The sequence below is a fragment of the Melozone crissalis genome, unplaced genomic scaffold, assembly GCF_028551555.1.
Source record: "Melozone crissalis strain CALT ecotype California unplaced genomic scaffold, PUWL_Pcris_2 ptg000023l_1, whole genome shotgun sequence".
NCBI classification, from domain to species: domain Eukaryota; kingdom Metazoa; phylum Chordata; class Aves; order Passeriformes; family Passerellidae; genus Melozone; species Melozone crissalis.
This window is the reverse complement of record NW_026535801.1, coordinates 9,943,797-9,967,654: the sequence shown is the minus strand read 5'-3', so window position 1 is coordinate 9,967,654 and position 23,858 is coordinate 9,943,797. Positions and strand designations below refer to the sequence as shown.

At 40.8% G+C, this 23,858-nt stretch overlaps 1 protein-coding gene across 1 annotated transcript; it reads right to left on the bottom strand.

The window, feature by feature from the left end:
• Positions 1–8,181: 8,181 nt before the first annotated feature.
• ZC3H15 (zinc finger CCCH-type containing 15) lies at positions 8,182–19,694 on the bottom strand. Its single transcript, XM_054277745.1, has 10 exons — positions 19,565–19,694; positions 17,585–17,686; positions 14,848–14,959; positions 13,996–14,148; positions 12,958–13,049; positions 11,737–11,919; positions 10,912–11,058; positions 10,616–10,720; positions 10,262–10,388; positions 8,182–10,039 (listed from the first exon to the last, which is right to left on the bottom strand). The coding sequence occupies exons 1-10, from the start codon at positions 19,640–19,642 to the stop codon at positions 9,846–9,848; spliced, it is 1,293 nt and encodes a 430-aa protein (XP_054133720.1). The 5' UTR covers positions 19,643–19,694; the 3' UTR covers positions 8,182–9,845.
• Between the last annotated feature and the right edge of the window lie 4,164 nt (positions 19,695–23,858).

Here is a 23,858-nt window from a genome sequence, read left to right as displayed (position 1 = left end):
AGTTTTTATTCAGACAACAAGCTGTTAACTCAACTGAATTAAACTTTACAAAATGTAAAGCACTTTTGGTAGGCAAGTATTATTTTTTTGCTATTCCAGAGCGTCCAGCCTGTAACAGAGTATTTCAGAATGTTTCTCTTTTGAGTGTCCACCTCGCGACATGAAAAGCAGCAGCAAGAAATGGACAAAGTGCCACAATTCAGTAGAAACTGCAAACGTGCAAACCACTGTGGTCCTACTTCACAAGGTCCAGCAAGGGGTCCTGTATGTAAGCCATAAACTTCTAAGTGGATTCAGTGCTTTACAGTACCAGCAGAATGAATATCTGGAGCAAAGAAACAATCATCACTCATTTGTTCATGGAGATGACCATTAGTGCCCCAGAAAAACCTTCATCAGTGTGAGAGTTTTAGTAAATATTTTGTTCTCCTGCCATCCAGACATTTGGACTTTGCAAGAGGCTTAGCTGCTCTGAACAGACTTTTAAGAAGTAACTCAGTTTCTAACAAGGCAGTAGAAAACAAAGTAAAATATGGACTTCACATATTCATTTGCTTCATTCAGTTTGTGCCTTTTTATTTCTATTTTGTTTAATATTATCTTTGATATCCACTGAGAAAAATCAAATATTACATCTGAAAACTGTGGAAGCATTAAGTGGTGAAACACGAGGAAACCACTAGAGATGTTTAGGCTTGATTTGCTCTATGAGCAATTCACATCAGCCAGATCTCATTCTGCTGATAGCAAAAGCTGTCCTTAGCCCGGGGCTATGGGGCAATGCTTTCACAACAAGGGTATGGCTGCATTTGTTGAAGCAGCTCCTAGCACAGAGTCTGAGATCTCCCAGATCAAAAGGAAGTGAGCTGTACCAGGTTTTTGCCTGATTTGCTCAATACTGATAGCTGTATTACTCCAGCGTTAGTCAAAGTCTTTCTGCAATACCCTTTTTGTGTTTTACAGAGTGTTCATTACTCACCAGGCCTTTTTTTAAACATTAGGATTTCATAGCACCAAATTCAGGGAACAGCACTGCTTGATTTACCCAAGGATTCATTTTTCTTTAGTCTGACAAAGTTGGTCATTATAAATCACATGTGACTCAGTTTTTGCTTCACAAAGCACTTCAGCAGATTACCAAACAAATCCAGATACTGCACAGTAACACCCCCAAAGACTTAGATATTTTTAGAAGATATTTTTAAAGAGTATACTTCCCCCCTAGGAAAAAAAAAAAAAAAAAAACAACACCAAAACTTTGACAGGAAATAATGCAATAAGGGAGAAATGGATCAGGACAAAACCCAAACAACAAGCTCCATAATCTCTGCACCATCTCCCTGAAAATATTTTCATAATATGTGTGTAATAGAAGATGTAACAGAGACAAAAGCTAAATATCACCCTGCTCTGTTAAGGAAGAGGGTGTGGGAACACCAGCCCAGAGGGAAGTCACCACACCTATCCCAGAAGGAGCGCAGTGCCCTTGGGTAATCACAGTGATGGAACTTCCAGGAGAGAGCCATGGAGATATGGGGCTCTTGGGGCTTCTGGTGGGAAAGGTCTCAGGAAATTCTAAGAAGGGGATGGGGAGAATTTGCTAATCTAGAGAACATGATGGAACTGGCTTTGTGCCCCTAGAGTGGGAAAAGAGATGAAGCATTGAGATGAACAGGCTGTGCACTTGTCTCCCATGGAATATTGTATTGTGAATGAAAGTTCTGTACTTCTGCTTCTCCCATCCCACTGAATGTCTGACTTGGGACAGCAGCCCATGAGACGGAAAGCTCCAGCTCCCATGTGAGTTACTCCTGCAGTGACTGTTCCTTTACAGGCAAATTCCATCACACAGAAATGCACCTGGAGCTGCACTTATTCCTGATCCACCCTTCTGCCTGTATCCAGCACAGCTTGGAAACTCACACCAGTCACAATGAACACTGGAGTGCTAGCAGTACACTTGATTAAACAAAGAACCATCCCTCCCATCTCTTCATCACTCTCTCCTCCACTTCTTTCTGCCTTTCCATGAAGGAAGGTCCACTGCTTGCTGCAGGCCATGAATTTTAATTCTACTCTTTTACATTCTCAAGGACCCTCTAGAACATGCTGATTTTATGCAGCTCCCTGGAAGTGAGGAAGAGATTTATTTATTCTACTACCATCTTAGTATGTTCCTAAGAACCTTTTTCTTCTTTTGCCTGCCACAGTTTACATACTATTTTAGGTACTGTCATTTCTGCTGAGTCCACCATCCATGGCACGTGTGCACCAAGGTTTTATTTAGAAAGTGGAAGTGCCTTTTTCTGGCAGAAATTCTTGTGGAGCACTATTCTGCTGGGACAGAGTGAAACAGAGCACTTCCCCTCACACAGGCTCCATAGGCACAGAAGATGGGTCACTTTCTAGTATATTTCCATTTATGGAAAATTTCTAGATGACAAGAGGCATTTCCTAGGTTTCTTACATTCTTGACTGCTTCTGATTACATAGAAATACCAGAGACCACTGCTTCCTGTTGTATCCCTGAGATATTGTTATCTCTGTCTTCAGTGCAAATCATCTCCTATTTAGTACAAATGACAGCTTCTTATGTACAACTTTGGAATCTTTCCCCCAAACTTTCTAGTTTTTTTCTGTTTTTTTCTGTCAACTTTCAGGGGTTTTTTTCTATTATTTTTTTCATCATGCATTTTCAAAGGAATCTAACAAAGTTCAGACTCATAGAACAGTGTGTTGGTTTTTTAACTGATCATTCCAGGCACATAATGCCACATCTGCCTTGAAGCATCTGTCCTCCAGTGCTCCTGTATTACAGTAATGCTTCCACATTCCTGCTGAAGGATTTGGAACAAAAACAAGATGAAAACTTTCAAATTCCCTGGGAAAGGAATAATTTTTCAGGCTGCTTTGTGCTTAGTGACAAACTCAGACTTGAAACGTGTTGAAGACTTAGATAACAAAATAATAGCAGGATGCAGAGCAAGCAGGATTGAAAGGCAGTGGAGGAATAAAGTAGAGACAAATTCCTTTGTATCCAATACTCTGAGAATTGTTTTACTCAAACACAAAAGCTCTAAAAGATGGTAATAACATGACTGATACTGAGATATTCCCTTCCTGTTGTCCCTCAAGAAGCATTTCAAATGTTTGAGCCCAGGCATTTTCCACGTTGATATGCCAGCTCCAGCCTCTTGCCTTCAGAATATACCTTCCCACTTTACAGAATGCCCCAAACTCTTCCCTCTTCCCTGAGCAGAAATGCCCCTTTCTCCCCAAAGAACCCAACTCCTCCTCACCTTCAAGCCACGATCTTTTGATCCACTGCGTCCAAGGAATACTGTCCTGCCTGCCATTAATATTAAACCAAAGCATGTCCTTATCTATAAAACACTGTACATTGGTGACCAAGCCATTGCTGAGAAACATAACAAAAGCTTCCCTCAAGGAATAAAACTAAACATAGACCAAGACATAATCGGACAATTCTAAAAGAGGGTTTGGCCAGGGCAGTGAGGGCTGGGGGTGTTTGGTTTGGTTTGTTTTCTAATTTGTACTATTTGCTTCTAAGCCATCAGCCTGCCCTGCCAGGGGTCACTCCAGTAGAGCCCCAGCTGGGCACTGCTGGTCAAAGAACTATTTTTGCATCCATCAAACAGAAGTTAATGCCGACAACAGTTATCAGTGGTGGAAACCACAGACACTTCCATGCCCTGAATAAAGAGCACATTTAAGCTTTTCCCTTTTTGCCCTCTTGGGGGAAGATTCCTCATTCCACTGGTCCTGGCTGCCCGTACATACAAAGAATGGGCAATTATTCATGTGCAGCAACTGCTGTGCAGAGCTGGAACTTGGTATTTCTGTGTGGAAGGCACTGTGTGGGAGCTGCCATGTACAGAATACAGACTTGCATTGACAAGAAAATCACTGAAGAGCTCATGGTGTAGGGCTGATAGTGCTGACCAAGTGCAGCTCTGCCACCTCCCAGGTGCTTATTCAAGGAAATAGCTCACAACAGTGAGACCCTAACAGGTTACAGCTCCCTCTAATTTTGACTTCAGTCTGTCAGGCTTGTAATTTTTGCTCTACTCCTTCTGACCAGCTTTCCTAATCCTCCTTGTCTCCATTTGATAAACAAACCCCTGAAGTGTTTGGAGACACCTTAGGGAAGCACAGTGCTGAGCGCACCATGCCTTGCTCCAGGCCTGTGCAGGGGGTCTAGCTGATATAGATTAGAGAGGTCAGCCAGAAGAGCCTCCCTTCCCCTGTGTTTATACTCAGCAGAGGGAGAAGACAGCAAAAGAAAGTGATGAAGAATGAAGATTAAAGGTTTCTTACCTAGAAACTTGGCTGTCATCTGATTTTAAGGAGGCATTAAGTTGCAACTATGGAATTTTTGAAGTGGAAGTCAATTTTTTTTTTCTGAAGCAGTCTACTGCTCCCAAATGAAAGAACTAAAGTACCTGTAATGTTAGAGATTGATAGAAAACAGTGACCAAACTACCACATCCTCTTTGGTCCCATCTCTGCCTGCCTTGTGTGCAGAGCACAAGAAGGGAAACCATGGAATGAAACAGAAGTGGAGGTGGAACATGAGGAGGGAAAAAATTCTCCTAGAAGAGCAATCCTGTCAAAATGCATTGTAGAGGCTTGAGAAATAAAAGTTACAAGCTGATTTCCTGCTGGAGATGTGCTACATCCATATTATGTGCTGATAGTTTCATTCAAGCACAAGGATGCAGCCTCCACAGAACACATTTCCCTAATGGCTCATGCTATAAAGAACATTGTTTTGCCTTGGGAACCTTCGACAGTAATTTGCTTATCTCTTTCCTTCAGTATTGCTTCTGCTTTTTTCCTTTTCTGAAGGCTTTCTTTTCTGTGGTTTCTTTCTTTAATTTAGGAGTCTGTCTCATTTCTGAAGTCTGATAGAGGCATTCTCTGAGTTACCCAAAGTTTTAAGCCAGCCTTGCTCAAATTTAGGTCCAAATGTATTACAGCACTACATTTTCAACCACAAATATAAGATAAAGAGATTACCTCCGAGTCTCTTTCCCTAAACACAGATGAGATGCTGCTGCTGCTATTTTGTGATTGAAAGAACTGATTATTTTTGGCATTCATTTCAATAATGTGCTATGAAGGAGCCTATTGTGGTCACATATTAGGGCTCTAACATCATAAATGAATAAAACATCTTGGCCTTATTGCTAACATCAGCAACAGCTGCTCTCTGTAAAAAGACAGAGCATCCATTGAAAGGAAGAAGTGAGTGTGACAGGCAAAGCCAAGGCCACTTCCAAGCCTGCAATACCAGTGTGGGGGAAAAAGAAAAGGGTCCTGTGCACTTATCACAGTGAAAGCACTTCAGGTGATCGCAGCTCCAAAAAAATACACCTGGTACCTAACCAGAAGCAAAGACTTCATTCACAAAACATTTGTTTCACAAAAGATTCTGCTTATTAGAAGCCCATTTACAGCAAAAAAATCAAGTATGTCAAGAGAAAGCTTCTAATTTTGAAAAAAACCCCTGTTTTTAGCACTGAAGTACATCAAGATATTCTGTTTTTCACAAGTGAAATACATCAGCTTCTCTTTTTACACCACCCTTCTCTATTTGGCATTAAGTCAAAGCAACGCACAGGATATGACTTCCTGGAAGAACCCAAGCTAGCAGGAGTCATGTTCCAAACAAGATGTAAGAGGTGTGGAATTACTGAGTTCCCAGAAGTTGGTTAGGAAGTCGAGGGATTCAAGGGAGAAAGAGGGAATGTGCTCTGAAGAGAGAGGCGCCACAGGTTCCATCTAGCAGAGGAAATGTTCCAGATTAGGAATTGCTGGAAGCTCTGTAAAAGAAGTGCTCCTGAGCAGTGCACAGGCCTGTCCTTCTGCCACCTCTTTGTTCCTCAGGTGTCTCATTTTGGGAGTGTCATTAACAGTCCCTTGGTCTGATGCAGCACAGCTGCTGTCACATGGGTTTTTGCAGCTCCTCTGGACTTCCCGCATCTCATTTTTCCAATTCCCTTCCAATTCTTATTCATATTATTCGGGGGGTAATTGCTCCTGAGACACTTCAGGTGAATATGTATGTGAGATTTGCATATGAGAAGAATCCCTTCCTCTCAGCTTAGGGCTGTAATAATTTCATGTGAGGAAAACAAAGGCCCAGCCTTGTAAGATTTTTAGTTTAGCTGCTTAAACATTCTACAGTTCTAGTAGGTTTTTACAAGGCAGCACATGGAACAGGGATAACAACTGATGTTTATGAAACCTCCAAGCATGTTATTTGCAAGATATATCAGCTTACCAAAATTAAGCCTGCATTACTTACTATATTCAGGTAATTTTTAAAAGGGGCATTAGCATTGCAAAAGAATTAGAATTTAGCATTCAGAATGTCTTGAATTCAGCATTCAGAACACAGTTTTTGACAGCTGTAATTCCCCATCCAACTAAACTGTGAAAGAAAGCATTAATAAAAACATACTGATTTGAATGTGTACATTCTTTCTGTAACCAACATATTAAACAAACACCATCTATTATGAGAGTACTGAATTGCCAAGTTAAGTACCACCGCTTGGTGTGAAGTTTTATCAATAATAAAACCTCCTTTTGATAAAAACAGTTGGGGAGCACTTTCCATTAAGAAATGGCAACACTTCTATTACAAACAACTCATAGATAATGTAATATTTAAGGTCAGTCTGGGCAGTTAATTCTAAATATTTTTCCAGGCCTTTGTGAGCAGTGTTCATTACAAAAAAAAAGGTATGGAGCTGTGAGCAACAAAGCAGTGGCAAGCATAAAATTTAATCACACAGGCTTTAAAAAACTGCCAGAACTTCAAAGAATTTACAGCTAGCCAGTTTCAGCAGCCCAAGCAGTTTTTGTGTGACTGAAATGGGATTTTAATACACACCAAAATTGAAAACCAACCAACACTCTACTCTCAAAACAGCAAACAGCAGGAAGCAAAGGCATGGGTTTGCTGCAGCACCTTTAACTGGTTTTGTCCACACACATGGCCAGTGCCAAAGGTGATTTCAAGGCAGGGCTACACCAATGTGTTCCCTCAAGTTTTGCTCAGGCCACAGCTGCATTTCTCACCTAGTGAGAAATGGAAGTTAGGAGCAACACAGAGTGATACAAACACTGGACCAAATTTGTTGCAAAGGTGTTTCGGACCTGGTTTATGTTGTTTTATAGCCTGATCTCAACACAGCAAGAGTCCTGCACTGAGCCTGCCTGCTCTTTTAACAGTGAAATACTGCATTTTTGACCCATACAGACTGGGCAGTCACTGAAATGAAGATACCATTATTTTTGCATTGAGATTATATCTCATTCTTCCAGAAGTGACTCACTGACTTTATTCAGAGTAATTTCTGAGGAAATTTCAGAGGAATTACCAGTAATTTATCAGAGGAAATGTGCATCAGTAAGAACAACTTAGTGACGTCACATCCAAGTGAACTCCCTTCTATCACTGCTCATTTCCTGAACATTAATAATTCATCTTCTCCAAGCAATGCCTTGGCATTCATTTTCAACTGAGCATTTATTGACTGGAACCCCATTAGCTGCAAATGCAAGGTTCTTGAAATGAGAAATGAAGAACTTTTAGCAGTGCCTATGAAAGCAGAAGGAACATGCAGCAGCAGAGGGTTCCCCACTGTCAGAAGTCTGAATGCTCCCCTGCTTTCATGGTGGGAAATCTGGGCAGAGGAAGCCCAGCCAGGAGCTGTGCCAGAGTAAATAGAGAGGAAAAATAAGAATGAAAAGCAAACAGGGACAGCTATTGTTTCCTGCCCACCTGAAGTCTTCTGTCAACAGCTACTGCCTAGGAAAATTAGGTTTTATTCAGCCAGCTTACAGGTGTTCAGCGTTATGCAAGGTGACTGTCTGAATGTTTAAATGACACCTGTACAAAGGAGTTGTGCACCACAACCATCCTTTTAGACCCAAAAGGGCACACAGGCACTCTCTGCCCATCCATCAGGGTTTTAATTAATAACTCATCCTGACATTCATCCACTGTAAAACTCAAGTAAAATGAAAAAAGTGTTGGCAAAGATTTAAGCTCTTTAAATCAGTGAAACAACTAAGTATTATCAAACGAGTTATTATATACAATAAACCAACGCCTAAGACAGAAAACATAGCCATTTTCTTCCTTGATAATGATTAAATTACTTTTATTCCCATTTAAAATATACAACTTTGAAAAATTATGCAACATACATTCAAATGAACTGCATTCTTAAGTGTCCTGATAGCCAGGTATTCTATTGCTGGCCAGTATAATACAATAATCCATCAACTCTGTTTATTTATGGCCACAGGAGAAAAATCTGCATAAATAAATATTTATATTTGATAGTGCAGCTTTTCCTTAGTCACTTACATTTAAAAGTTAATTTCAGTAGGCCTCTTTCTCCCAAGCTCTGCTTCTTGTTCCTACAGGAAAAAACGAATTCCACAAAGATCCCAAAAAAGGCCAACAATTCTAAGTCTGCTATTTTAGAAATAGCAACAAGAGTCAATTCAGCAGCGCCAGAAATAACCAGTAAAGCTAATATCACCACCCCAAAGCAGTTTGGGAAAACTCACTAACAATGCCATAACTCTCACTGGTTCTGGAAGTAGTGATTTAAGAGCTTTAGAAAAATCAATACAAAGGGTTTCATCAGTACAGCAGGAGTATGGCAAGGAGGAGCAGCCCCCTGGAAAAGCACCACTGCTGAGAAATCCTTGTGGCAGACACTCAATCCACTGGAAAAGGACAGACTGACTCAAATGAAGTGCAGTCTGCAGGGTACAGCACCTGAGGCAACTTACCCCTGCACAACTTGCTGTTATCTAGAGGACACCAAAGGGATGACAGGCATGTTTTGGACTGTAACATCCCTGCTCTGCAGAGCCTGAGGTCTTCACTAATCTACAGAAGACAGTGGGGAGAGAATGAGGCTGGAACAGCAGTCAGTGGTGTATAGCAGGTATTACATCAGCTAATGGGTGGGCAGGGAATAAGAACAGCAAGGGAGAAAAGCTGGCTGCTGAATTTTACACTGCATCAAGAGCAGACAAAAAGGCTGTAATGGCAGGTAGCCCAAATGTAATGAAGCCAACACCATCACTTCTGTATCAAGACTGCAGAGAAAAACAGCTACCACTCTATTAGAAAATCCAGCTCTTAACAGTTTGGTATGATATCCTTACTTAGCAGAGAAAAATCAACACAGGTGTTTTAAAGTTGATGATTTTTATTTACAGATTTATTGGCAAAAGGTGGTGGGAAAGTTTAAAACATTTTAAACAGAGGGCACTGTACTGGTATTGTATGAAACATCAGTTCACAATCTTCAGTATCCAGCTGATCAAATAAAGCTAATCACCACTTAAAGAAGCATAATCTGCATCAGCTCCATTAGAGTACCCTGCCTAAAAACCACTTCAGGCAGTTTCTAAATCAACACAATCACTAATAAAAATGCTTTTTTTTGTGAAGAATGTATACTTGGATTTTTGTACTGCACCTGATGTCGAACTGCCCACTTGCATACTGGCAAAGCAGTTACACTTCCTACTCTTAGTTGGAAGTTTTAATCTCACTGTCTGCAAATTCAGCTGTTGGGTAATTCTGAACTACTCTGAACGTTTTACTGTGAGCATAGCCAAGACTGGAGTAGATGAGATTGAAGGAAAACATTCCTGGTATATCACGTGCCCATCATATTCAGCTGCATAACCATAAACATCTTGTTTAAGAATTCTATTCAAAAAGGAGAAAAAAATGTAGTCAGTTTTCACATAGGTTTAATTCCTCACTGGAGCTTTTTAGTTCATTCTTCTAAATCAAGAGTGTTTAGTTCTTCTTCTAGTTCATCCAAGTCCTCTCCAGTAAAGAGATTTTCATCAACTGGAACTGCATCAATGACTCCATTTTCCAATTCCCCATCTCCATCATTATCTTCATCTAAATCATTTTGCTCGCTGCTGTTTATATCACCACCAGAAGCTTCATTTAATTTATTATCTGAAAATAAACATAATTCTTAGGCATTTCAGTGTCACAAGTTTCTTAATCACCAACTGAATTCACAATCCTACTAAACATGCTTCCAAATTTTGAAACTACGAACAAGCTATTTTATTTGAAATTCACACAGATTTATACTGGCCAAATTGCATGTACCTGGTTAATATGCAAGGCTGGATAATCACCTATGAAAACAGGCTGGACAAAATAACAACTTACCATCTTTTTCTACTGAAGTGTATGTGCTGAATCTCTCTGGACTAGCCACTGTAATACCAGTCTCCTCCACTGCCTTGGGGACATACAGGTTCAAATCTACATCATTTATGCACACAGGGTCTTCTGTCTGGAAAATAAACCAAGATGCTCTACATGAATTACCTTTCCACAAAAATCCTCACTTCTGCAAGATGTCTACAACATTTGTCACCTTCAACAACCCTCTGATAAAATATACTCTGTGGCAGTATAAAAAACCAAGCCTATTAATTTCATTGTAAGGGCTTTCAAACTGACATTTTTCAAACTTGAAGGCAATTAAAACATTTCTTGATTTAATCCTGTTTCCTTTACCTCATCATCATCTCCTGCTCCTTGGACATAACGGGTGTCATCTGCTTCTTCATCATCGGCATCAACCAGCTCTGGCCGGAACTCAAACACCTCACGTCCACTGATCTATCCACAGCAAAAAATCCCTCAGTTATCACTTCATGCAATTTATATTGCTTACAAAAAACCACACACAAAAAAAGGAAACAAAAATGACACACAATAATAATAAGCAAAACAATTTCAGGCCAGCTACCTCTTCACAAAACTTTATTTACTTGCTCTTCTTACAGTAAGAATTGGACTGTAAAACTTACCACCAATGCTTTGCCAGCTTTAAAATCTGCTTTCCTCCTCTCCATATCTTGCTCAGCCTTATCAATTTTTTCTTGTCTTTTTCTTCTCTTCCATGCAATAAAACACTCTAGAGTAATTTTGGTAACATTTGGTCCTAAGGCAGCACGCTGTCCAGAAAAGAGACTGATTAATGCTAGAAATTCTTTCCAAAGGCTATAACAAACTGGATATTTAATTACTCTTTTCTAGAAACTAATTGAAAACATTTCTTTCCAAGTTTCTCTTGAGACTCTTACACTGTTAAACATGCATCACCTTCTTAACATTTGACTGAACATGGGATTTTCCAGTTAGTGAGAGGAGTTGGAATGAAAATCAATAGGAAAAGTGGAGGAGAAAATAAAGGAAAGAAAAGAGCTCAGCCCTGCTCAAGTGACACTGCCAAGCAATGGTGACAGAAAGAAGCAGAGCAGCAACCCCTTCAGAAGGCCTTGTGCTCTTGCTGTTAGTGCCTCATTAGAGAGTTAAGGGAGGGCTAAAGAGACACTGAGCTGGGGATGAGAAAAGCCACAGAAGCAGTTGTAATGGATAAATGAGAAACAGCAGCTAAGAAATAGAAGCCTCCTAAAAAAGGGTAAGCAACAGCTGCACTAAGCATGCAGCCCTAGTTAATTCTATTCACTAGGTAATAGTTTCTAAACAAAACCATGAATCAATGCTATGCATCCTAGCTCATTCAGCTCTAAAAACATCTAATAGTTTTTTATCATGAATCAACAAATCTTTTACGAGTCTCTTCAGAGTAATGAAAACAACTACCACCAAAAAATACCTAACAACTTTACCTCTTTTTCTATTAGATCTTCTAATGAAATTTCATCTTGCTTTTCTTCCTTCTTTTTGTCTTTCTTTAATACAAAGCCTGGAGGGAGGGCATGGCGATACATACAGTTGTCTCCTCCACCTGGACAGACCCAAAACCATCCGTATTTGTTGTTTTCAATGGCATCAAGGAAGTATTTGCAGACCTGTACAAAAACAGTGGTTGTCAGCACTGCGTCCTCTTTCCCACTCCATGTCAGAAGTTCAGTCATTCTGAGTCAGCTGTGCCCAGAACAGAAGGAACACCTGAAATACATTGCTACTAAAAACAGTAAACAAAGTAGTGCAACTGAGTATCTAAAACTCATGTGGGCAACAGCTTTTTGTCCCTCAAGATGATCCCAATTAAAAGAGACAAGATGGAAGAAGACTGGCAACTCTGCACTTCTGTAAATCCAGCAGCACACCTCTTTCTGCTCACCAACACTGGTGCAGTTTTCAACAACACAAATTGCATCTGCCTCACATGTTGGTAAACCTTCCAGCTCTGGATCTTGAGGTAAAGATGCCATCCTAGGACCTTTAACAAGCAATTCATAGTTTATATTTAGCCACAGCAATGTTTAACTTTTGCAAATTTAGGCTGTAGCAACAGACTATTTAATTACTGGTATTAAAAATGAGGAGACATAGTCCCTAAGAATGAAAAAGGGATTAACCCACTATGCCATTTAGTGCAGAACTAAAAAATATTGTTGAACTTAGAGCCCAGAAATTACAAATTACTCTCAATCCATTAATTAGGTGAAAATGCAAAAGCTTATAATGCTTGTATGTCACCCAGTACATAAATAAGTCAATACATATCTCAGTCACTGCAATAACAGATTTCACTGATCACAATACTTGGGTTTTCTAAGCAATTAGGATGTATTAGATATACTGCTGAAACCTTTAGCATTTCTATGCAGCACTTCACCTACTATCCATTTGTAATGTACATGAGAAAACTTTTTATGGATTGAAAAGAGCTGTTGGGTTGTGGTTTTGTTTTCTTAATTTTTAAAGATATAACAAGAAATACTATCAGGCTAGCTGTCTACTCAGAAAATCATTATAATATTCCATTCTAAATTTTTACATCATGACAAAATACATCTAATGCCAGACTGCACTGCATGTAATTTCTTCTAGTAGAGCTCAATTTAAAAAAAAAGTCATAAAAAAAATAAAAGAAGACATACTATTTGGGTTTTGGGTTTTTTCTTTTCCGCCTCACCATGCTTCTTGTTCACCACTTCTTCCAGCTTCTTCTCATCCCAGTTGTCCATTGTATCTAGAAAAAGACAACAGAATGGTTTCACAGAAAAATCCAAATATTGAACATTGCCAGCAAGCTGCTTTTCTGCCCAGTAACAGTTTTAATATACAATTCCTACATTTTAAGTAGCTTATTCTAGGGAAAATAAATTTAGGTTCTTAAAATACTGTTTTCAAACTCTCCTATGCCACTCTAAAGACAATTACCTCAAAAGCCCTAGAGATTTTAATTTTGAAATGCATAAAGTGTGTTTCAGTTAAACACTCAATAATGTGTCATTCCATTTGCACAGTATTGAGTGTGTACAAGGGAAAAGAAGAAAAACAAGACAACTGAACAAAAGAGAAAGTTGGATGGCAATATCCAGAAATATAGCTAACCTAACTGCAGGCTTGAAAGAGATAATACCAAATTATCTGCGTTAAAGTGAAAAGAAGCTTCCACCAAAAGAAGCAAATCACCAATGACAACATTAGCAGTGAGTCTGTGGGATCCCATCAGATACATTTAGGGTGACAGAGGCTAAAATTCAAATAAAAGACTAAAACTAAGGAAATATGAAAAAAACCCAAGTTCTGTAAAATCTCTAATCCCTGCTAAGTAAAAGTAAAATCCAGATTACTTAGCCAACAAGTCATTTGGGGAGATAAAGTCACAGAAAACATTCCCAAGTACCCCTGAATGCAGAACTGTGCACATCTGGCCAAACACCAGTAGCAGTTCTGGAAGGCAATTCTGGCTGCTCATTGTACTTCCCCGTTTCCCTTCTACAGAACTTAAGAGGGAAACAGTAACTGCAAAAAGGTCAAATACTGCTCAACTTGCAACTTATATGACAGAACACATGACACTGCCATAGCCACTGTTCTTCAGGATCATAACCACAATACAGAAGACATTATTTAATCTTTAAATTCCAGTTTCAGAATAGGTTAGCAGTAAATTTGTACAATTATCATACCTTTCTCAAGGTCTTCATCTCTAGCATCAATGTAGACACTTCGCTTTTCACACTTCCTTTCCAAGGACAAATCATGAGAAAACTTGCACTTGTCTCCTTTAGTGCACTGGCCTTGCTTGAAGAAAGCACAAACTACAGATTTTGGGTCAGCACCTGAGTGAAGGAAGTTTTTATATTTTAATACTGTTTTTAAGCAAAAGTTATATATTAGAAATTTTGAGAATATCGAGGATAAGTACAGAATGAAAATATATACTTTAAATATATGAAAATCACACTTCTTTTGTCAAAAATTATTGCACATAAACTCCAGAAGATAGGTCAGTAAAAACATGGTAACATCACAAAATTTGTTTGCTCAATAACAAGCTCAAGAGAGACCCAAACCAAATGCTACTGCTAATTATGGGGTCAGATACAAGTAAGTGGAAAGTATTTACTGCTCTGAGTACAATTCTTCTGTTAAGACAACAGTTATGATCTTACGCTGTTTCTCTGGATGTTCACACTTCGCTGGGAATACAGGCTGTTTTGAATACCATCACAAACACACAAAAATCATGCCACACATCCAGAAGTATCTAACTGATGAATCAGATAACAGCCAAGTATCTTCAGCTGTGCTGACCAACATCAATGTGGCTTTTGATATTCTAATGATTTGCTGACCCCAGAGGACTTCCCAAAACAATGTCAAGTCAAGACTGACAAACTACTTGGCACACTAGATGGAGAAGGAAATAGTCACATCTACTTCATTAAAATAACAACTGGTGTTTTTGAAGGGTTATTATACCTTAAGTAGCTATATGAATAAGAAAATATGAATGAGGAGAAATCCATTAGTCATACCTTTGCTAATTTTCTGTGCAGCAACCACAGGCTTGAAGAGCTCATTTAATTCTTGTAATTCCTTTTTCTTATCTTCTTTCTTTAATTTCTTCTCACTTTCTGATTGAGCAACCTATAAAGAGAAAAGCAGGATGCCAGGACTCGCTTCACACAAACTGCACACTAAAATAGCCAATCATTCAAAATCAGTTTACAAGGGCAGGAATGAAGGAACTTGTGATGCCTACAAGGCTCAGAATCGCTGCTCCTGGGTGTGCAGCTGGTGCCCTGTACTGACCTGTTCCACAGGAGGGACAGCAAAGTATTTAGCAAAGTAAATCTGCCAGAGAGGAGAGTGCTGGGAGGTACCTTCAGTGTCACAGTGACCCCTACTGCACCTTCACAGGCAGGAAAGCCACTGAGAGGCACTGAAACTTCTCTTTTTGCAGTGCAACTACTTCCAGATCTGCACAAAAAAGCCTCTCTTGAGTCCCTTATATGTTGCTTTGCACTTTCTTCTGATCTATACAACAGGTAGAAATGCAAGGAAAACTGTCCACAGAAGTTGGAAGTGCTTTTTGAACATTATTTCAATTTGAATCAACTCAACATATGAATGTTTCATTCCTTAATTAAGGACCAAAGACAGGAAAACAAGATCCTCCAGGGAAGGAAAACTGCATGTGTAACAAAAAAAAAACCTGACTCTGCCTCATCTTTCTTTGGATAAACCAGAGCAGGTGTGTGTCTATACAAAAGTGGGATGAAAACACATGAAAGAGGACATGGGAGAAACATTCTTAGATCAGATATGAAAGGAAGATTTAGCAAGGTGGGGCTCCATCTCTTTTTCAAGGTAACTTATCTTACCTCCATACCTTTTTCAAGGTAACAAGTGAAAGGATAAGAGGCAATGGTCTCAAGTTACCCCAGACAATGTTTAGATGAGATTTTATGAAACATTTCATCACTGAAAGGGTGTGTCAAGCATTGGTGGACTCACCATCCCTAGAAGTGCTCAAAATGTGTAGATGTGGTATTTGGAAACATGGCTTAGTGCTGGGTTAATGGCTGGACTCAATGATCTTAGAGGTCATCTCTGCCCTTAAGGATTCTGTGCTTATTTGCCTCTGGTCCTTATGGGAAGCCAGTGACACCAACACCACAAACAAGGATGTGGTTTTATTTTCATTTTCTAAACCACAGCGTAATATTAAAAAAGGAGCTTTGATCTTATGATGAACTTGGCAAAAATGCACCAAAGTGTTTTAACAAGTAATTAAGAGCTTGGCTAGTTTTCCTAGTAAAAGTTCACAAATGCTATTCTAAATAACACACAGACCCACACATGTCAACTACAGAAAATTGTACTTTAAGAGTGCTTTTGTTTCTCTTCAGAGCTCTAAATGCTTGAAGATGAAGCTTGTCCTAAAAAAACCCAACAAACCAACAAAAAACAAACAAAACCCCTCAAAATACAGGAAACAAAAAACCCAAAGAAACCATAACAAATCAAAAAAGGAACAAAAAAAAGAAAACAAAACAAAAATCCCCACCACCAAAGCTAAAGCTCTAACAGCAATTCCATTTTAATCTCCTGACATGAGGGAAATTGGTTTAAAAAGTTCTTTCTCAGGGACAATCCAACTGAAAGCTATTCCATAAAGTAAGAGAGGTGTAATCAGGTTTAAAAATTTGATCCTGACATCCAACACTCAAACAGCATTTGAGAAATAACATTATTTTAGGCTGGCTATTTTACATAGTGGTATTTGTACACATGCCACAGATCAAGGGATTTCATATACAAGTTTTAGAACTGTTTGAATAACACCAATGTTTTTGAAGTGACATCAAGGAGTATTTTCTACAACAAAAATAAAAATTATTAGATTTAATGACCCAAATACCAACTTTACTCTTCAAGCTGGGCTTTCCATGCTAGCTCATTCTTGTTATGCAAGAAATGTACCATGACATCATGAACTGAACTAATGCAAATGTTATTATTTTACAGGCTTATTCATAGGACAGAAAGCTGTGTAAATATGTAACAGCTAGGAATAAGAGACCTGGATAATTTCCATGAAATCCATGCTTTCTGACTGAGTATAATGTAAACATTGTATCTCATTTTATTTCATAGTACAGAAGAGCCAACTTGCACACAGCAGCTCAAAATTTCAGGTTTTTTGATCAAAGAGTTCACCAAATAGATGGAGACTTGACAGACTTGTGTCCTTTCAAAATTGTTATAAATACTTCTGTAAGTAGAAGAATGAGAACATATAGATTAATACTTCTATCTTACCTCAATTCCAGTTTTAGTAACAACTCTTGTTAATTTTAATTGCTCACTATTTCTCAAATAAGGTGGGAATTAAAGATAAAAAAGAGAAAGAAGGTGCAACTGTACTTTGCTGACAGCCAGTATCCACAATTTCATTTCAGGTTTACCTTAAACTGAATTCTGCTACCATCAGAACACTGTGGAGACAAATTTGACTAGTTGAGTTTGGATGGGATGCAGCTCTTTTCTCACAACAAAAGCCAACCAAACAACAAACTAAAAACCAACAAACCCCCATACTCTGTACTAGCTTAACACAGGCATATAATTTACAGCTAGACAAGATGTGCACAACAACTGTTAGCAAGATCTGTGCCACTCACAGGAGGCAAGGAACAGCTCAACTGTCTCCTCCCTCAGTTCCTGACCATCTGTACAGAGGGAAATCATTCCACAATAAACACTTACCTGCCGTGGATTCTGCTGACCAAACTTAACCTGGTGAGTCACAGCCTTGATGAACTTCTGCTGCTTTGCACCTTTTTTATTCTTTAGGCCAAATGTTTTGTCCTAAATCAAGAGATAAACACAGCCATATTAATTAAAACAAAACAAAACAAAACAAAACCACCAACACAACAGAAACCCCACCCTTACCACTTCTCTCAGGTTTCAGTAAAACACAGATTGTTTCCTCAAGCAACACAAGTAAAGCAAGAAGTGGTAGGGACAAAATTTAGACTTTCCTATCATGTTCAGAAGTGGCTTTTCAGCATTCCCTGCTGAACGTGGCCCTTGTGTGAGCTCTTGCTTTTACCAGCAGAGCTCCTCGTGCCTGGTATCAGTGTGAGAGGGGACACACAGCACTCTCAGGCCTCTCAGGGCAGCAGGACCAGATGGTACTGGAGATACCCAAGGAACAGCTGGGGAAAACAGGACAACTGATTAACCACAACTACTGCTGGTTTCTCTTCTATCTACCTGAAATCACTCATTACTTCTACCTTCAACTATTCACACAGGCACCTATATAACACACATCACTCTTCTATTACCACATGTGACATGTCACTTTTTATTTTCAAGTATTGGGAGCTTTTTCTTTTCCAATTGTACCAATCTGAAGTTAAGTCTTTATCCTACATCAGGTCTGGACAGGTGTCTCTACTTCCCAGAATCAATTGTTTGAAGTTTCTGCTTACTGCCTAAATCAATTGTTACTCTGTGTCTTCAGCTTTATTGTTAAGGAGACATTTCTATACCAAACCTATGAAAACAAATTCATAAAAAGCCCCCAAAACCCCAGCTTATTTTCACATGAGTTGCTGAGGCAGAAATTATTTTTTGTAACTGAAATACCTGCCTTAAGAACTTATCCATGCCTTTGATTTGATACCAACATTTTCCTCCTTGAAGGAAAAAGTAACAGATGTTCATCCAGTGAAAACAGCTCAGTGCAAATATGGTTGTGGAAGTCAAACAATCCAAAAGCATATTACAAATTAATTACAAAATAAACAGGTCCAAGTTTCCAGACTCATGCTGGTTTAACTTACAACATGCTCCCTGTGTTACTTGGTGCTAACTGGAGAAGTCAAAACAATTAAGATAGGAAAGAAAATTTATTATTTACACACTTGATTTCTACTGTAAGTACAGAAAGGAAAATATAATCCCTGTGTATTTGATTTATATAAGAATCTATAGCTAACAATTAATGCCACTTCCTCCCCTTTCAGCTACACTTCTTTGTAATAAAAAGCAGAATTTTTCCAGGGCAGCTGCATTCAGCAAGAACCTCAGGAACTCCAATGTCAGGAAAACACAAGGCCAACTGCTCTAACCTGACCTTTCCAAAAACCACAAAAACAACAACCCACAACCCCAGATTTAAAGGAACACACTCATTACACGGGAATTTCACCCGAGCACCATCCTTCACGCCAATAATTCAGGGAGATATTTAAATTTCTGTAACTACCCTGCTTGTACTGTCCGCATAAATTCAGACACACAGCATAGACAAACACACACACCCCTCCAGCAGGTTGGGTTTTGCTTTTTTTTCGATCCGGTCAAATTGTAACAGAACCCACGGCAATCTGAGCAAGGAACCAAGGAATCCTTAAGGTGTGAAGCGATCTCAGGAGAGATCTGGTCCTACAGCAAGAGCACAGACCTACAGCCCAGCCAGCCGGACTCTGGGCACACACAGCACACCGGGATGCACGCGGGAAAGGGCGAGGAAAAAAAGCACAGAACATCAGGGCTGTCACATCACGTTCAGGCGCAGCACAGCTCGGGCAGTGTCCCGGCCAGAGCTGCGTGCGATCAGCGCCTCCCCGGGCACAGAGCGCTCCCGGCCCCGCGATCCCTCCCCGGGCCGCCGCCGGGAGGCCGCAGGGAGCGGCGGGGCCCAGCGAGAGGCCGCGGCCTGGGCCTGCTCACCTCGATGATCTTCTCCTTCTTCTTCTGGTCCGCCTTCTTGCTGCCCCCCGCCGGCTGCTGCTGCTTCTTGGGGGGCATGGCGGGGCGGGCGGGGGCGCTCCCGCGGGGCTCCTCGCGCCGGGCCGGGCAGCGCCGGGAAGGGCCGGGACGGGCTCGGGCCGCGCCGCCGCCGCGGGGGAGGCGCAACGGGTCCCGCGGGGCACGATGGGAACGCGCCGCCCGCCGGCCAATCGCCTCCCGGCAGGCTGCGCGCGCCGCCTGGCGTCACGGGGCGGGGCGCGTCACGGGTGGGGTGGGGCGAGACGCGTGACGTCACGGGACGGTGCGTGGTGTTCGGTAGCGGAGAGGGTGTGAGAGAACGGGACAGTGCTGTGCTTGTTAGAGACTGTGGTTTCATTGTGAGGGAGAGGAAAGGGACAGTGCTCTGCTGGTCAGAGGTGGGGGTTTCCGTGTGAGTGGAAAGGGACGCTGCTCTGCTGGTCAGAGGCTGTGGTTTCATCGTGAGGAGAAAGAGACAGTGCTCTTCTTGTCAGAGGCGATGGTTTATGTGTGAGGGAGGGAAAAAGGGACACTGCTCTGCTTGTCAGCGGCGGAGATTTCCGTGTGAGGGGAAAGGGACACTACTCTGCTGGTCAGCGGCGGGGGTTTCATCGTGAGGAGAAAGAGACAGAGCTCTTCTTGTCAGAGGTGATGGTTTCCATTGAGGGGAGAGGGACGCTGCTTTGCTTATCAGAGGCGGTGGTTTCCGTGTGAGGCAGGGGAAAGGGACACTGCTTGTCAGAGGTGATGGTTTCCGCGTGAGGGGAAAGGGACACTGCTCTGCTTGTCATAGGCATTGATTTCCGTGTGGGGAGAAAGGGACAGTGCTCTGTGGGTCAGAGGCGGTGGTTTCCCTGTGAGGGGAGAGGGACGCTGCTATGGTGGTCAGAGGCTGTGGTTTCCTTGTGAGGGGAAAGGGACACTGCTCTCCTTATCAGAGGCTGTGGTTTCCACGTGAGGGAGGGGAAAGGGATCCTGTTCTGCTGGTAAGTGGCAGTGATTTCCATGTGATGAGAAATGGACAGTGCTCTGCTGGTCATAGGCTGGTGTTTCCATGTGAGGGGAAAGGGCTGCGAGTGCCCTCACAGCGACTCGTTCCGAACGGGCCTGGCAGGTTCTGGGAGGGTGGGTGTGCAGGCCATGTTTGTTGCAGAATCAAGGCCAGCCTGGGCTTTTGAACTCTAGGAAAAATGTGCAGGCTTAATAGATTTACAAGTATTAACTTCTTCATCTAGGGAGGGGCTTAAAGCTAGTTTTAGTGGTCATACAATGCACGATGCAGGAGGATCCAAGTTCAGGTAGGAATATGCCGAAGGCTGTACCTTCCTAGTGCTTCGGCCACTGGGGAAAGGACAGCAGGCAACCTGCGGCAGGGAGTTTGGGATTAAAGGAGTATGTGTGCTCTCCGAGAGACTCCACAGGGGAATGGTGCAGTGGGTTCTCTCCCTTTACTCCAATAAATTGAATCTTGCAGGACTCTGCTGTCTTCTTCCAGGACACTGGCTTTGTGCAGCATCATTTTCCACATGCTTCAGATTGCAAGAAATGGAGTTCAGGATAAAGAATTTTTGTAAAGCTTAAAATGGGATAAAGTAAGAGAAAAATCCAGCGCTGGGGTGCTCCTGGCCAAAGAACACACCAGTACGTACAGACAGTGTTTTCTTTATACAGTTACATCACTGCATATTCATGTGTTTCATATATTATTCAAACATTCTTCCAAACTTTCTGAGGTTTTGGGAATTCCTTTGGCTTCTTCACACTCCCATGAGATCCTGTGCATGAGGTCAATATATTTTATATCTTCTTGTGTCTCCATCCTGCTGTTTAACATCCTCTGAGAAGGATTTAGTGGGTCCTCCTTAAAAATAACATGGTATTCTCTAATTATCCTCTGGCTTGTGGCATGGTTATCTTATCACTTGGAGGGGTCAGTCAGTGGATGGCCTGACACTGTTCTTGGTTACACAAAAGCCTTTTCACATCTTATGTTTTGCTAAGGTCAGTAGTACAATGCATTCATCACACTATTATTTTTATAAGCACTACATAGATATTATATTCATCACACTACTATGTCTGTGAGCAATACTTAAGCTGATTATATCATATTAACAAGCAGCTAAAAAGAATACTTAAAATCAATAACATGCAAAAGCTAATACATAAATATGAAAGCTAGTATTATCTGGTCATTTTTAACAGGATCTGCTGCATCCTGAAGGACACACAAACCAGACAATTAAATGTCAGGGGACAAACAGCCATTAGGTGATAATTAATCCCAATTCAGCCCCAGGGAACGGCTCTGCTCAAGCCTGGCAGAGTTCAAGGTGGCCTGTGTCAGGCTAAGAGTTGGGATGTGATAAACCATGTTTATGGCGTAAAGTAAAACATTAGGAGTTTTACCTCAACAAGAGGAGCAGCTTCTCTTCATGGAGGGTGCCAGAGCAATGGAGCAGCTGCCCAGGGAGGGCATGGCTGGGTCCAGGTCTCTGGACACATTCCAAGCCCACCTGGATGTGTCCCTGTGTCACCTGCTGCAGGTGACCCTTTGGTTCTCCAGTTTGCAATCTACATAGTCTGCACAATGCTGAGAAAGAATTCCAGATTTTGTTTTTGGGCTCAGAGTCACAAAGCAGCACAAGACAAAAGAAGGTCTAAGGAGGTTCCCTGGTTGCCAGGCATACTGGTTTACATTGAGTCAGATTTGTAATTACTAATGATTTCTTGATCTATCAGTAAGGACACAGCAGCACAGAGTGGTGGGAGCCTGACGCAGGAGGAATTCAGGCTAAAAATGAGCCCATTTTGATTGAGCTGTTGGGAGAACTTGCTCTCATGTCAGTCACACTCCTGCTAACATCGCTGTGATTCCACTGTAAGGTGAGCCAGGCCGTAATGGTTTCTTCTCCTGTGAAATTTATTTCATTTGTGGCATAAGCCACTGTGTCTTCCAGTTTGAAGGAAAAATTATTCCCATATTGTTGCCTCTTTCCATTGTGATCTGAAAAAAAAAGAGAACACAAAGATTATCATAAATACAACACAATCATTAAAAGATTAATCCATCCAAGCCTGAAGAACAGTATTTTATTTCTAAAATAATATCTGGTTTCTAGAAATTTATGCAACTTGGTTCTAATTTGCATCCAGCATTAGATTTAGAACTAGTTGAGGCTAGAATTATGAGCTAACATAAGTCAATACTGTCTACAATATTTCATTTAAAAAACCCTAAGTAACCACAGAAATATCAGGCTTAACATAACTCGAGCTTCTTGAATTTTTTCCACCTCCTTTGCTGTACCTCAAAAATGAAAATTGTTACTCTATTTCTTATGAACATTGATTGCTTTATGCAGAATTGAATAAATGACAAGCGGGCAGTCCAAGCACTCATTGAGCTTTACTAACGTCATGGTGTGCATACATCTTGCACAATTAAAATAATCCCAGTTAAATACATTTTCCTGTTCTTCCCCCACAAACAAAAACCAAACTTGGAGTTTCTGCCAAGTGAGAAAGTTGAGTATGAACCTACAAAGACAGCCAAAGAGCTGCTGCTTGCATCCAAACTGGAACAAAAAGCAAAGTCTCCAGATCCTTCCTTCTCTGTCACAAACCAGCTGTAGACCTGTAACTCCTACTCACCTCCATATTTGTTTTACATTTGAATTTTACAGGCAAGGACACTCGCTTCATCTTCTTCATCTCCCCTGCTCCATGTTTTCATATCTGTGATAAAACAACACTCTCAGGCTTTAGCCCTCTGACAAAGGCTCTTGGAATTAGGAATGTTTAGCCTGGAGGAAAAAAAATAAAAGAGCTCAGGGAACCTTACCATTCTCTGCTGCTACATGAGAAGAGATTGCAGTCAGGGGGGCTCATCTCTTCTCCCCCCCACAAAAAAAAAAAGGCAATTAGACAAGAGAAGGCAGACTCAATATATGCCAAAGAAGGTTTTGATTGAATATTAGGAAGAATTTCCCCACCGGAACAGGATGCCCAGAAGAGTCACCTACCCTGAAAATATATGAAAAGTGTATAGATATAGAAATTCAGGACAGAGTTTAATAATGGTCTTAATGACCTTAAGGGTCTTTTCCAACATAAATCATTCTGCTAAGCTAAATAAAATTTCAAATCTCTTAGAGAAAAGTCTACCAAACAAAACCAAAACTTCTCTTTTCAAGAGGCTGTCTCTAACTTACCCTTAAAAAGGAAGCTAGTGACCTGCCCAAACCATTACACT